Raw genomic sequence first — 14,458 nt, 5'->3', positions numbered from 1 at the left:
GGTGTGTGTGTGTATTGTTTGGATTTTAGTATTGTTTATAAATACAATTAATATATATTAACTCACCTACAGTGTTATATTAAATCCATGTCCTTAATGATGTCTTAAACTATATTGCATGAAAATTCATAACAAAGTAACTTAACAGCCACAAATTATGTATTGTGTGGTATACAATGGTCTGTATGACACGTCGTGGAATGTGTTGTCTTATAGCACAATATAATTACTGTATATAGTTACAATTGCTACCATCATTGAAATGCTCATGATGTTCAGCACACAATATTAACGGTACCTGAGCACACACCAAAATATATGAAGCTTGCATATTGTGGTGGGGTGTTTAAACACGAACTTGGAAGAATTGGGACAGTCACCTAGATTAAGTCTGAATATTATCTTATATACTGATAACTTTTTCACTCCACTCTTTTTAACATAAGTGTATAATTATATAAGATTGCATATTATCACAAATATTTATTAAGCAAAGGATGGGTGTAATATAAATAAATATTACCATAATCTCTTTGTTGGAATAACAACAAAATTGTGACATGGTCGCTGAGTAAAACTAGCTGACCAAGGCCCTTCACCCTGATCCTTGCATATTTCACTTTTATCCTTAATATATTCCATTCTTTAAAGTATCATTGTGACCTGAGTGGCAATAAGCACCCAGGGCACTGCACCTGTTCCATGAATTCGTAACCATAAAGAAACAACTAAGACAAAACGTAGTTAAAAAGGCAGTTTGAAATTATGGTGGTATAAATAATAAATAAACCTGCCTCTCATCCAGCCCCCAACACACACACACACACACTACAGTGGGCGACATCTGTTGGCCGACCATAGCATTTTCCCCAGCTGTTTCGAAACCTCACTGTGGCTGGGTAGTGGACATGACTTTTGTGTACGATAGTACATCTGGTCTCCCATAAGAAAAAACAAAACAAAAAACCTACACAATTAACGTGACTTGCTACATGCTACAATATGTCTTATCGATGACAGGAAGGGGCAATTATACCCCACAGATAACTTCCAACACATATTTGCTGAAAACAACAATGGTGATGCTAGTCTTTGGGGCTATCATCCAAAAGTTACATACAGGTTAGTGCAATAAAATACTGCGAAACTTGTAAGTGCTAATCCACAAAATACTGAATCTTAACTGCCAGTATAAAGTAACAAAGACAAACTTAGTCATCATAACTTTTATCAATGTTACCCCTCACAGCAGGAAAAACATACATAAGGTACAGTATATATCTCAAGAGATCACCACTCGCATAAATTCAAGAAACTAATGTGACAGCTGATGGCTAATACCCAGCAGTGTAATTAATAATCCTCACTTATTGTCACCAATAAATCTTAGTGATATAACAACACACAAAGCTTAATTGATTTTATAAATTTTAAAATGTGAAGGTCAGAAATTTGACAATGCAAAATCTCAGGCATAGCTGTCCCACATGCTCACACTCCTGGCGGTGATCCCTGACATGTACGGGTTGACAATTCCTTATCCGAAATCCTTGGGGCCAGAGGCATTTTGGAATTTTTCGGTTTTCAGATTTATTTATTTTTTTATTTTTATTTTTTAAGCCTACCCGGGCACAAGTCACTGACCCACATTGGGGCCTGGGTGGCGAACATATAATAAAAATTATAATAACAATTCATAGGTCTAGGTCATGTCTCTCACTTTTGATCTTTTTTCATTCTTGTATTTCTTTATTTTATTACAGTATTATTGTTATAATTAATTTTATTATCATATTTTATTATTATTATTATTATTATTATTATTATTATTATTATTATTATTATTTTATTTTGGTGTATTTTTATTAAAAATTTTATTTACTATGAATAATTATTATTACTATTACATTTTTGCCCCCAGGCCCTGATGTGGGTCAGTGATCTATGCCCGGGTGGGCTAATCCCTGTTTAAAAAAAAAAAAAATTGCCCTCCAAAAAAACTTTCGGTTTTTAGAGCTTTTCGGTTTTTGGAATTTCGGATAAAGGGTTGTCAACCTGTATAGTGAAGTAACCAGTGTCAAGTGAACCAGCACAAAATCAACAATAATTACCATTCTTTGAGCTGGCAATGACATATACATTAATTTCACTCTACCTCATCACAGTGTGTCGAAAAATTTGTGTAATGTGAGGCTACAAGAGGGAGACTATCACTGCTTGCTTCAATACTACATAAGTACAAGCTCTACATAAAATATTATATTCCTTCTTGAAAATAAAAAAGAAAAACTTGCTCAGCTGAGTAAATATAGTGGAATACGTCTCTTTAAGTCACATATTACAGCCTGTTGTCAAGGAGTACATGAACACAACACTAAAAGCAATAGACAGCAGTATTTGGACTTTACCTACAGTAGTTAGTTCTCATTCAATTTGTATTTACGAACCTCCTCCTTGGTATATACTCTTCAATATCGCTTATAAAGTTGGCAATTATCTGAAGACCTCCAACAATTACAAACCTTCCAAATGAGACTAGATTATCTGAACCAAAATACCAAGAAGCAAGTACTATAGTATAGAACAGCCATGGGTTCCTCAAGCTGTGTTACCATTCACAAAACTGTACGAGACCAAGCTCACCCTGCTGAGAGTTCTGGTCACATTCACATGTCACCGCCCTAATAACATGAGCTCCAAGCAATTTACACATATATAAACTTATTACTGTACTGGCAAAAAGGTGAATTTCATTTGTACAGTTTCACCATATTCTGTCCACCTTTGTTTTGTTTTTACCCCATGAATTTAATTATATATGGCACAGTTCAGTAGCCTAATGCTTTACATATTTAATTCATGCAGGAGCTGTATGCTTAACCACACCAGAGTTCCAACACTATTATAAGTAGAACATGTATAAGATCTGTCATTGCCAAGAAGTGTTGCCTGAAGGTTTCCTTTCTTATGAACCAGAACCAGACAACTAAACCCAGATCAAATCAAACACAAGTACAGATATCCCTCGTTTAGTGTCAATTCACTTAACGTTAAGTCGGTTGAGCGATAAAATTTATTGGACACCCTTTCTCACTTAATATTCAGTATAGTGATAGTTTGACACAGTGGAATGGGCAAAAAAAATGGGGATGAGGTGGCTTGTGAGATGGCATGGTGCCATTGTTACATGTAATGGAACTATAAAAGTTGTGGAAAAATCATTACAATACTCTAATGTGGCTTAGAAATAAAGAAAATATAATATAAAACTATAAAATAAGAAAAATGAAGAGCATGGGCGTGTACAATATATGTGTGAAGTGAACGTAACTGAGGCAGTGGGCTGTAGCTGCGTTGCAAGCCCAGCCGTGTACCGACTCCCTCTGCGGCAGCAACCATACGTCTCTGTGTCACGTCGCCCAGAGGATAGCTTGAGTGTGGAAGGAGCTATTTTTTGTACATAAAATATGTGCTGTCGTATCTTATAATACGTTATGTATCAATTTTACTGTTTATCATAGCAATCTTTGTTCGAATTTGGCTCGCCTTTTGCTCACTAAATTGTTTAACTCTGAACCACATCATTTATATAGGAGTTTGGAGCTAATAAATCAATCAATTGCTTAACTTCAAAACCATTTATAACTATCTCATTTATTATTAATACTAGGGAGTACAGTATTGCATATTCAGTGTTTACAGCCCTGCCGTTTGAACCTGTTGTTCACCCTCCATACTTTGTTGTTATCCCTCATTAAACGATAATTTCACTTAATGTTAGTTCTTTGAAGAACACAACTCTATTGTTAAACGAGAGATGCCTGTACAGTGTCTGGTTAACAACATTAATTATTTCTTGGTTGGTATAAACTATAACACAATACAGTACTGTACTGTAATTTCATTGTCAACTCATCTTGTCCTCAGATATGAATGTTTAGTTATACCAGGTACAATACATGAGAGAACAACATATATTAACCCTCATTTACATTTAGATATCTCAGAAGGGACACATTATCTTTAAAATATTTTTTCAAAATGACTGATGAAACCATTGCTTCTCACTCCACTGGAAAAACATCTTTATTGGAGAAGAGAGTCACTTCTTGCTCTGATTTGCTATTATGCAATGGACAAGAATAATATTTATTTCAAAGTTCTTAGAAATATATATATACTGTATATAATAACTATGGTTAACTTCACCAGTTTTTCTACACTCAGCAGCCTTAAAAATAATTGGTTTTGGCATTATTTACATATACAAATTCCCTTAGAAATGCTCAAACTGATCAATCAAGCATCATAAAGTTTGTCTTAAAGTGACAGAGCACCTACGGGAAGGAGGGGAATTGTTTGGTATTTAAAAGGGACATTTAGAAAATTCCCTTTCATCATAACCTCGGAGCAGCCTGGCTGTACAGCAAGCTGCGAGCATCACTGGGAAATATAACTGCACAGAAGAATGTACATTTTATCACAGCACTGCCTGCACAAGACGCGATTGCACGGGATGTCCTTGATCACAGCACCACCATCTATAAATCTTACTGTAGCCAAGGATACACATTTGATCATGGCACCACTAACAGCAAGAGATGCATGTATGTCATAGATGGGAAAGATGACTTGAAATCACAGCATCATTAACTGACACAACTGTGGCCAAGTCCTCTCAAATCCCACAATCTCCTGCTTCACTGAGCTGCTAGGGGAGGGAGGGCAATTCGGGGGTCAGCAGCAGCTGTGGACTCCAAGTTGGCCAGGAGCTGTTGCAGCCAATGTTTAGTGGATTTATCATCCTTGAGGCAGGCAGCAAAGGTCTGGTCCTTCAGCTGGTCTGGTAAACACTGACGTAAAGCTTCCCTTGCTCTGTTGAACAAGTTTTACATTAGAGAGAAATGAAAACTACACATAATCTTGTTTAAGTTTCTCTTTTACACAAATGGGAAGGCACTCAATCCTTTCACTGGGCTGGTACATACAGTATGATATGGTCTCTACACATTTTGAGTTCACTACATCTGGGACAGTTGCCCACATGTACTCACATCAGGGATGGAGTGAATACACGAGTTCAATATTCAAATACGAATAAGAATACGGGGTCTCCGAATTGCGAACGTCCGCAGATACGAAAGGAGTTAAACTTGAAATTTACAGTATTTTATTTAGCTGATGACTTCTTTTTTTACTTTCATTTACTATATTTTGTCATTCTATTTCTTATTTTATCTTAAATTAAGTGCTTTTAGATGTATATAAGGACTTAGACTATGATATAGTGGGATTTTAAACATTGTTCTGTAAGTACGGTATGCACATAGCATGTGTTCCGACTTACGTACAAATCCGACTTAAGAACGTCATCAGGAGCGGAACCCGTTTATAACCCAGGGACTCCCTGTACTTCTTATTTGCTAAAAAATATATCCTAATATTTTAGAGAATTAATTATATGCTTGGCCTATTTATACTATTGTACAGTTGCGGAAATGTGTTCCCACCACCCCGTGGTAACCCATGCCACCAAAAAGCCAACCAATATAACCTATTCACCAATCACATCCATTGTTACATGACCAATATACCCATTCTTTCATAAATAGTGATACTACAACTGCAAAGTTGCCATTTAGAGACAGATTACCACAGGGGGTGTAGGAACACATTTCTACAACTGTACCAACAAAGCATAATACGTAAATAAATTGTATAGTTTCATTTGACTTCTTACTTCAGACTCTGTATGGCCTGAGAAAACACTACCTATTTTAAAAAGTGTTTGCTGGACGTGAAAGACAGAGCTGTCCGAATAGCAATAGTATATATAAATTCCCCAGTGCTGTGAGACACCAGTCTGAGAGGAACGGGTTGCAGTCAATTAGAGGTCTGCCACCTGTGTTGTTTTGGTAGTGAAAGATTGACGACTGCTCTGGGCATGATTTAAAGACATTGGCATGCTGTCATAAGGTGAGATAGTGTCTTAATATGCCACCTATATGTCACCATCCATAGGTTTACTGCCCCTTCACCACCTTTCCTCACACCCTATTTCACAGTTTCCTTATCCTGCCTCTCTCCCTGCTGTTTTCCAGCCAAACTTCTCACCCCCACCCCTCTTACTGAGACAGAATAATCCCTTACAGACACTACATTCTCAGTTCAATCTATTTGCAGAACTGAGGTCTGCTTAAGCGTTTAACCCTTACGCCCAAGGTGATGTCTAAGACGCCCGATTATTGCGCCCCGGGTGATGTACTAATGCGCGTGCCATTTTCCGCCAGTGTTTAAATGCCCAGCGCAGGTTATCAGGTTCCAGGGTGACTATTTGCCTGTCACGCCACACGCTCGGCCATAAGGAAGCTTCCTGAACGAAATTACCTACTTTTGTTTGTTTCATTCCCATTGTTTGTCCATTTTATCTTGTTGTGTCAAAGTAATATTGCTAAAAGCCTGTGGTGTAATGGTTAGCATCCTCGCCTCGCAAGTGAGCGGACTCGGGTTCAATCCTCGGGCAGGGTGAAACTACGGGCAAGTTTCTTTATGCCATTTGCCTCTGTCTACCCAGCAGTAATTGGGAACCTGGATGTTAATCGATTTACGAATCGTATTCCGGGGTAATGGTTAGCCAGTGCAGTTGGCGAGCTGTCCAGTCTTCTCGGACTATTCCTTGACACTGTGTCATGCAGCTCGTTAATTTACGATGTGGTTGTTGTGTTGGCGACAGCTTCTACACCTTAAACAAATTCACGCCTAGGAGGCCCTTGGGCAGGCCATCCTCGTTACATGAGGGTCTTCCATTATTATTATTGCTAAAAGTAGTGTAGTTGTAGTGTAGTATTACTGGAAAATAATGCTATGATTATGTTATAAATGTATTTATCTGTGGATTTATTATTATTTTGTTAATTACAGCTAGACCCCGACTTACGACTGCTTGGACTTACGACCGCCGCAGTTGTGACTTTTTTTTTTTTTCAAATGACGCAGGCATTTTCTATACCGAAACGTTTCCAGTTAATGTAGTCTCCATGTATAATTAGAAAATTATGGGGGCCCCAAGTGCATTCAGCTGACTACATTAAAGGTAAGTGTTCAGTCACACTGTATCCATTCCTCATTATTTATTACTTTCACTGTACTGTATTTCACTAGATTTTTTATTTAAAAAAAAAATTGTAACAAATCAAAGCATACATACCTTGGGTTATCTGACAGCCTCAAGTAGCAGCGTATAACATGCTTCAGCAACCGTGCAGACTGTTCCTTGGCTAAAGCAATCACCATCTTGCCCAAGATCATGGCCACATGGGAGAATCGCTCATAAGTCTGCAGTGGACGAAAAACTCAAGATAAAAATTAAATTGGTCATTTTTAATTTACAAGGACACATGGCAAGTCAGTTTGAAAGAAAAATTATATTAAATGAGAAGAGGAGCTGTGTTGCTCTTGACTGTGGCTACCCTGTAAATAGTTCCTGCCAAAGACTAAAATATCCTATGGCTTTATAAAAAAAAAAGTATATCGCATCTGATATATTTTATCAGACTCCTACTGTAAATCTCTGAAAACTTTTACTAAATTAAAATAGGAAATCACATAATGAGCAACTTGTCCAAAAAATCTCTGAAATATTTTTAGACCTCTGAGATGATATGATTGTCTGTTTTTTTCCACAGCAACTAAGGATATCCTGTCTGATTACAATAATTTGACCACCTATCTCATGATATTCTTTCTACACTAAACTAAACTAATTAGCCTGCTCCCTCTAATGTTGCTTTCACCAAAAAATCCTTTGGTAATTTACAGCTAAGTTCCACATGTCACTAGCACTTGGTAATTTAACAAAATACCTCTTAGCTATTAACAGAATGCCTCCTCTGCCCCAGTAACATTCATTCCTTCATAATTCAATGTATTAACTGTGATACCGTATATGATATGATAAGTTAGCCTGTGCTAAGAACTTCAACATAGACTACTGAAAACACGTTGTAAGGTAATTTAGCCTATTGTAAGTTGGTGAGTTTCATTTGCTGAAGGAACTGCACAACTTTTCATTACTAATTGGTACATATTTTACGTTTTCATTGTTTACTGGCAGTAAATGGTAAATATTTTTCATGTCTGAAGCTAAAAGTTGCATTCCCCCCCCCCACACTAGTGGTTGAGATGTTCCATTTAACCAAAAAGACGCTGGTGTTTTATCCCAGCAGTGGGTGGATCAGCATTTTAGCTTAAGGTCCGCGTAGGTAATATTCCTACAAATCTAAAAAAAAAAAAAAGTTCATTCAGATTTTGTCCGAATTATCCGAAATCCGGATTAAAGGGGTCCGAATTAACGAGGGTCGACTATTACATTATTGATTTATATTGTATAAGGTGTATTAATAACCATTATTTAAAGACTATAGTTTTTATTTTTCATTAATTTTCCTTTTTGGGGGGAAAAGAGGGTAAAATATCACACAGCATAAATGAAAAGGTCACACTATGGAAATCATCTCATTATTATTGCTTTATTTTAATGGTAATTAATGATTCATGATACGACGATTCACCTCACACTGCAATATTGGAGGACATATTACCGTCGTTATTCGAGGCTTTACTGTACAGGTATTAACACACTTGCTCAAATACTGATTTAACTAACATCTGGGCTGGTTCAATCTGTTCTTACAACAAAATCTTCCATCATCTGATAACTAGAAAATTATCATCCTGACTACTTAATCACTAGACATCTGTATTCACTTCTCTCAGCCTTTTCAAGTGTCATCAAACAAACATTCAGTGAACACCATCCTGCAACTAACTCACTGAATGTTTCCTCTGAACCCTCGCGATCCTATTCCTCTCACAACACACTCATGCATGATATACCTTTCCCTCTAAAACTCGCCTGGCAAATATAGTTGAGTCCGGTCTCATCAAGAAGGATCTTCTGCAGGATGAAGGTAGCCACTGTCTTGCTCAGCTCTGACCCAGACTCCATAATGCGCAAACACAGTGGGATGATCTCGGTAGTCAACAGGAAATTTATTACCTCTTGTTCGTCCGTCTGTAGATTGTACGAGATGTAAGTGGCAATTCATCAATTCATACATATAGGTACTGGAATAATGAAAGTTTGTCTGGAGGTTCACATACATGAAATTAATCTACTTGCAGTGAATCGCATCTAAAATATTAAAGAAATGAGGTGAAGATAATGGATGGATAGACACAACTACAGTACAGTAAATGCAGAACACTCATTGCTAAACAGCTTTGTCATTTATCAGAAAAATCTTTGATATTAAAGCAGGATTCTTACCTTAACCAGAGCACCGATGACACCTAGCGACGTGAGACGCAGGTACTCAAAGGGTCGAGTTTTGCTGACGGTTTGTAAGAATGGATACAGGTACAGGGGAATGTGAGCTGCCAAGAACTGAGATCGTGTTTCCGGATGTGAAGCTACGCACTGTAAAGATTATGGACTTTCAGTGAGATCCTGATGTAATCGAACAATTATAGCAGCAACATCTACCCCCATATATATATATATATATATATATATATATATATATATATATATATATATATATATATATATATATATATATATATATATATATATATATATATATATATATATATATATATATATATATATATATATATATATATATATATATATATATATATATATATATATATATATATATATATATATGCAAGTAAATCACTGTAGGTGCGCGTGATCTAGGTATATGCTGAAATTTTTACTTCTTTCTCTCATCATTCTGTAACTGTATCAAGAGTTACACACATTTCAAAGACGGATGGGCTGAAGGGGAAGAGCAGAAAGGGGGCAAGGAGGGAACAGCAGGGGACAGTATTTTTTTTATAGTTTTAACAAATCTATTGACAAAGCTTGGAGTACAGTTTGCCTATTCTGAGTATAATTCAGTCAGGTCTTGGCACTGAGGGTGGTACCACTTCTCACGGCCACGCAGTACAGAGGTTCATACACAAAGAAATACAACATATTCATTAACAGGAAAAGTCAAAGAACATAATACTTTAATAAAATTTTTATTAATGAAGTACTGTACGGCACATAAGCAGTATCCAAAAACCTTAGAAAAAAATAAAATAGTGTTTACAGTACCATAATCCTTCCATGAATGTATGTAAAGTAGAGCCACTGTGTTGTAGAGAATTAGTTATCTGAATCACTCTCGTCTATTGACATGACAAGTGGATCATCGGCACGATTATCCAAAGCTTTCTTTCCTTTTTCACTTATATCAAACTTAAGAGAAAAACCCTCTACCTTATCCTGATTATGCCTCAGGTCTTTCACTGTTGTAACACCAACATTATACTCAGTCGCGAGGCTTGCTATTGATCTTCCTTCCTTCAATTGGTTTAGTATTTTCAACTTATCATTAATACTAAGCACAACACGCTTCCTTTTGCCTTTAGTTGGCGGCATTGTCACTTAAGCAAACACGTGGAAGCACAAACACGCAGTCAGAAGGAGTTGCTTACTCTGCAGTATCTCAACGAAGACTAAGGCCTGATCAGTGTTGCCAGCTCGATAGGTCTCATGGCACCCAATTAAAACAAAAACGCGCCCAATTTGAAATCTGTGTAAGTACAGTACACAAAAAAATATATACGTGCAATATATTTGTTTCCATAAATGCATATTATTGTGAGTGACGCCTCACTCACACCAGCTGTCCCGCGTGAGTCAAGCGCCCGGTAGCATCAGGTCCAAGTAATGTTCGATATCACACGAGTAATGCACCACGAAAAAACTTTAAGTTTTCAGAGCTTTACGGTTTTCGTAATTCTGGATAAAGAATTGTCAACCTGTATAGGATTTGTTTATTTCATGCACTATATGCACTGAGTAAACAAACATTTTTTTAATCTACTTACTATATGCACTGGGATACGGAAAATCAAATTTATTTATTTATTTTAGGGGTCTGGGATCGACGGTTAACCCGAAAGTTGATTAATCGAGGGTAAGTTAATCGAGGTTTTACTATATATATATATATATATATATATATATATATATATATATATATATATATATATATATATATATATATATATATATATATATATATATATATATATATATATATATATATATATATATATGGCATATGTTTTCACCAAAATCCACGACACGACTTTTTTCTTTCATTATACACACACACACAAAATACTTACTTGAAGAAGAGCAAGAGCATTGCAGACTCTATTGCTCTGATGAGCTGTGAGAGTGGCCGGGTTAATAGCAGGGTAGATATTGATGATCTCCTGCAGGAGGGCGGCGATGGTTCCAAAGGAGTTCCACAAGAGTGGTGCAAGGTCGGGGACGGACTCACGCTTCTTACTGCATGTAGAAAGATGGGTTAATTAACAAGACACCACAGGGCATCTTAATGTGGCTCATTTCTTAGTAACATCATTCAAATTCCAAACATTTATTCAGAAATAATAGTAGGGGTAGCTACCTTGAGTTGCACATGATATCAATATCCTACTTTGATGTCTCAACCCGTGAATTAGCTGTATCTTTTTTACTTACATTTGAATGTAAACATGGTATCCTAACCATGACATGAATATAAAGCCCATAAAGGTATCTAAAATCCTAAAGCTTCAATTACTGCTACAGTATATATACTTTTCTGCTGTGTAACAGGAACTTGGTTACAATTTATATCAATGCAAAATAAAGTCTATGCCACTGTTAGAAAATATTTTACATACCGTACTGTACTTTAGGTCACACCCAACACCTGGCAGTAATTCAAGAAAACATCATCATCTTGTAATAGAAAATATAACATTTGGAATTTCAATTAGTATATAACATAATTTACTTCAAGGATGCCATTAATTAATCTACCTACATCCTCCTGCTGCCTACTGTCACCCACTAAACAGCACAGTGAATTTAGCACAACTTCTTCCACAGGGCAAGACATCTGAAAAATATACATATTCTTCCACTTAGCTGCACCTTTCAAACATACACTTTCTCTTGTTGCTCCTACAAACCTAATGGAATTCATCTAACATAAACACTTCCATAATCATTCACTTTGCATCCATTCTTTTCTCATAATTTTAACATGTCAGTATTTTATCTTTTACGTAAACATTCCATTGACAGTCCCAGATTTTCCTCCTACCCTCCTCGCCCTCAATTCATCTTCTCTCCAAACTCAGCACTCACCAAACACACACATTCCCCTCAAATCTTCATAACCTCTAACAGAATAATCCCTCACTGATATTCAACTGTAACATACCCCAGGAAATGACTACCACCTCCACCAGAATTCTTCACACTGTAATTAAAATCAAAAAAGTTCAAACAGTACTTCTACAGTTCTAAGATAAAACCCAGTCTGCAGTAACGCGTCTGATGCATATGAAAGATAAACTAACACTGCGGGGGTGCCAAAGTGACCACATAAACGCTTATTCCTACTTGAGTGACATAGTTCCTTTTACTCAATCATTTTATATCCAAATAACATGTGTTCTCCAATACATTCATTACACTTTAACCAAATCACACTATGAAAACATGATTTGTAGGGAACTTACCAAAGGCACATATTGTTGATGACTTTATTAAAATTATTCAGCAAAATACAAGTGTTCCTGTGTAGAACATAAGCCGAACATGGTTTTAGTTAGGTCTCGTTGGCTTGTCATCTGAAATACTGTACTTTATATGTGATTTAGGGGGCTCTGTTCTAGCTACTTACCACCGCCCATTTCACAAATACGGTGGTAAGCTTTACCTCAGTTCAAGGAGAGCATTTTCTCTTGTATCAGGGTTTGCAAGTTCAATGATCCACTGGTAGATCTTGTCTCGTTCAGCACTTGTTATGCCGCTGCCTGCACCCAAGAACCTCTGACCTGGGGCTGTACCCTGTAACACACAAGTGCTCATTGAGGACCTATACAACCTAAAAAGAATTATTGATAACTGTGAAATACCTCGTACTATAATTTGTGGTCTTATCAACAAAGTTACATCAAGCCCAGAGGAAGAAAGAGGTCTACTTGGTGATTCATAGTTTATGAAAATTCAAAGTCAGATTTTCCTTGTTCTTGATGCCAATTGCATAAAGCATTCTATACCACTACCCCACACCTTCGTGAATTTCTAAAAAAAAAATGATAATCATAATAATGGCAATACAATTTTAAAGTCCACCTGAAACTAAAAACAAATTACTGTTCTCTGATAACAAATATGCTAATTAACTTTATGTAAACCATATTTCTTGTTGAGTAACAAAGCCTAACCTAACTATTAAAGAAAATTTTAAGGAATATAATACTTAAGATCAGGTGTCCGGGTTAAGGAGCTAAAAAAAACTTTTTAATAGATGATAAATTCTTCAGTTTATCAAGCCAATCCCCCAAATGGTGGAGGAAATAATTTTTTGGCAAAACCAAATGATCACATGACTCAAATATCAGTACAGGATACATGTCTAATCTAACCAGTGATGCCAGAAGGACCTGACCTGACCTAACCTAACCTAACCAGTGATGCCAGAAGGACCTAACCTAACCAGGGAGGCTCTGCCACCTGGATAAACCTAACCTAACAAGACAAAAGAAAGAACAGGACCCTGAAGAACTAAACAGTCACAAAACTCGAGCAATATAAACCCCGGCCTAGAACAGTGAGGGCATCAGCCTCTGGTCAGGTCCACACCACCACCATGTAGAGTAACCTTCCTATGGCAGAAATAAAACGTTAACTGCAGATAATCCATAAATTACTCTTGACAGTGAAGCTAAACCACAATTTTCAGTAAACTAATACCCCAAAATACATACAAATAAACCCATCTACATAACCCCGGCAGGTAATGACCCCTGTACAGCCTCTTTCCACCACCACCAACTAATTCCTATGGTTTATATTGACGCAACATAAGTTAATTACGCTAACAACTTGAGCTGTATGTGTGTTAAGTAATGCAACACAGACTTACCTGAGCATTCCCTAAAGGATTCATGGTGGGGATCAGCCCTCAGTCAGTCGGCAAACATAAACACACACGTAGTTCCCTCCTCCGTCAACAGATGGCGCCACCATCCCTACGGTACACAACCATGGCTACTGATACTACGGTACATAACGAGATACTGTACGGTACATGGTATTACGTTTACTGCCCTGCTGACGCTACGATATTGGGTATAAGTACACTAGAGTACACCCCATGGCTATACTACATCAGTATACAGCTTGATTACACTATTACACACAGCATGGACACACCACAATATATTAATATGTTTACATTACGGTATACATATCATGGTTCAAATACGGTACGCAGGAAGGCTAGGGAGAGTATTTGTACAAAAGACATAACATGGCGCCAAAATATTT

At 36.8% G+C, this 14,458-nt stretch overlaps 1 protein-coding gene across 1 annotated transcript; it reads right to left on the bottom strand.

Annotated features, from left to right (window-relative positions):
• Positions 1-1,967: 1,967 nt before the first annotated feature.
• On the bottom strand, positions 1,968-14,143 carry LOC121866366 (CCR4-NOT transcription complex subunit 9-like). Its single transcript, XM_042365988.1, has 7 exons — positions 14,055-14,143; positions 12,843-12,973; positions 11,251-11,416; positions 9,329-9,478; positions 8,915-9,073; positions 7,208-7,335; positions 1,968-4,875 (listed from the first exon to the last, which is right to left on the bottom strand). The coding sequence occupies exons 1-7, from the start codon at positions 14,076-14,078 to the stop codon at positions 4,701-4,703; spliced, it is 933 nt and encodes a 310-aa protein (XP_042221922.1). The 5' UTR covers positions 14,079-14,143; the 3' UTR covers positions 1,968-4,700.
• Between the last annotated feature and the right edge of the window lie 315 nt (positions 14,144-14,458).

Source organism: Homarus americanus, unplaced genomic scaffold (assembly GCF_018991925.1).
Source record: "Homarus americanus isolate GMGI-L3 unplaced genomic scaffold, GMGI_Hamer_2.0 scaffold16430, whole genome shotgun sequence".
Lineage (NCBI taxonomy): Eukaryota > Metazoa > Arthropoda > Malacostraca > Decapoda > Nephropidae > Homarus > Homarus americanus.
This window is presented reverse-complemented; position numbering and strand designations above follow the sequence as displayed.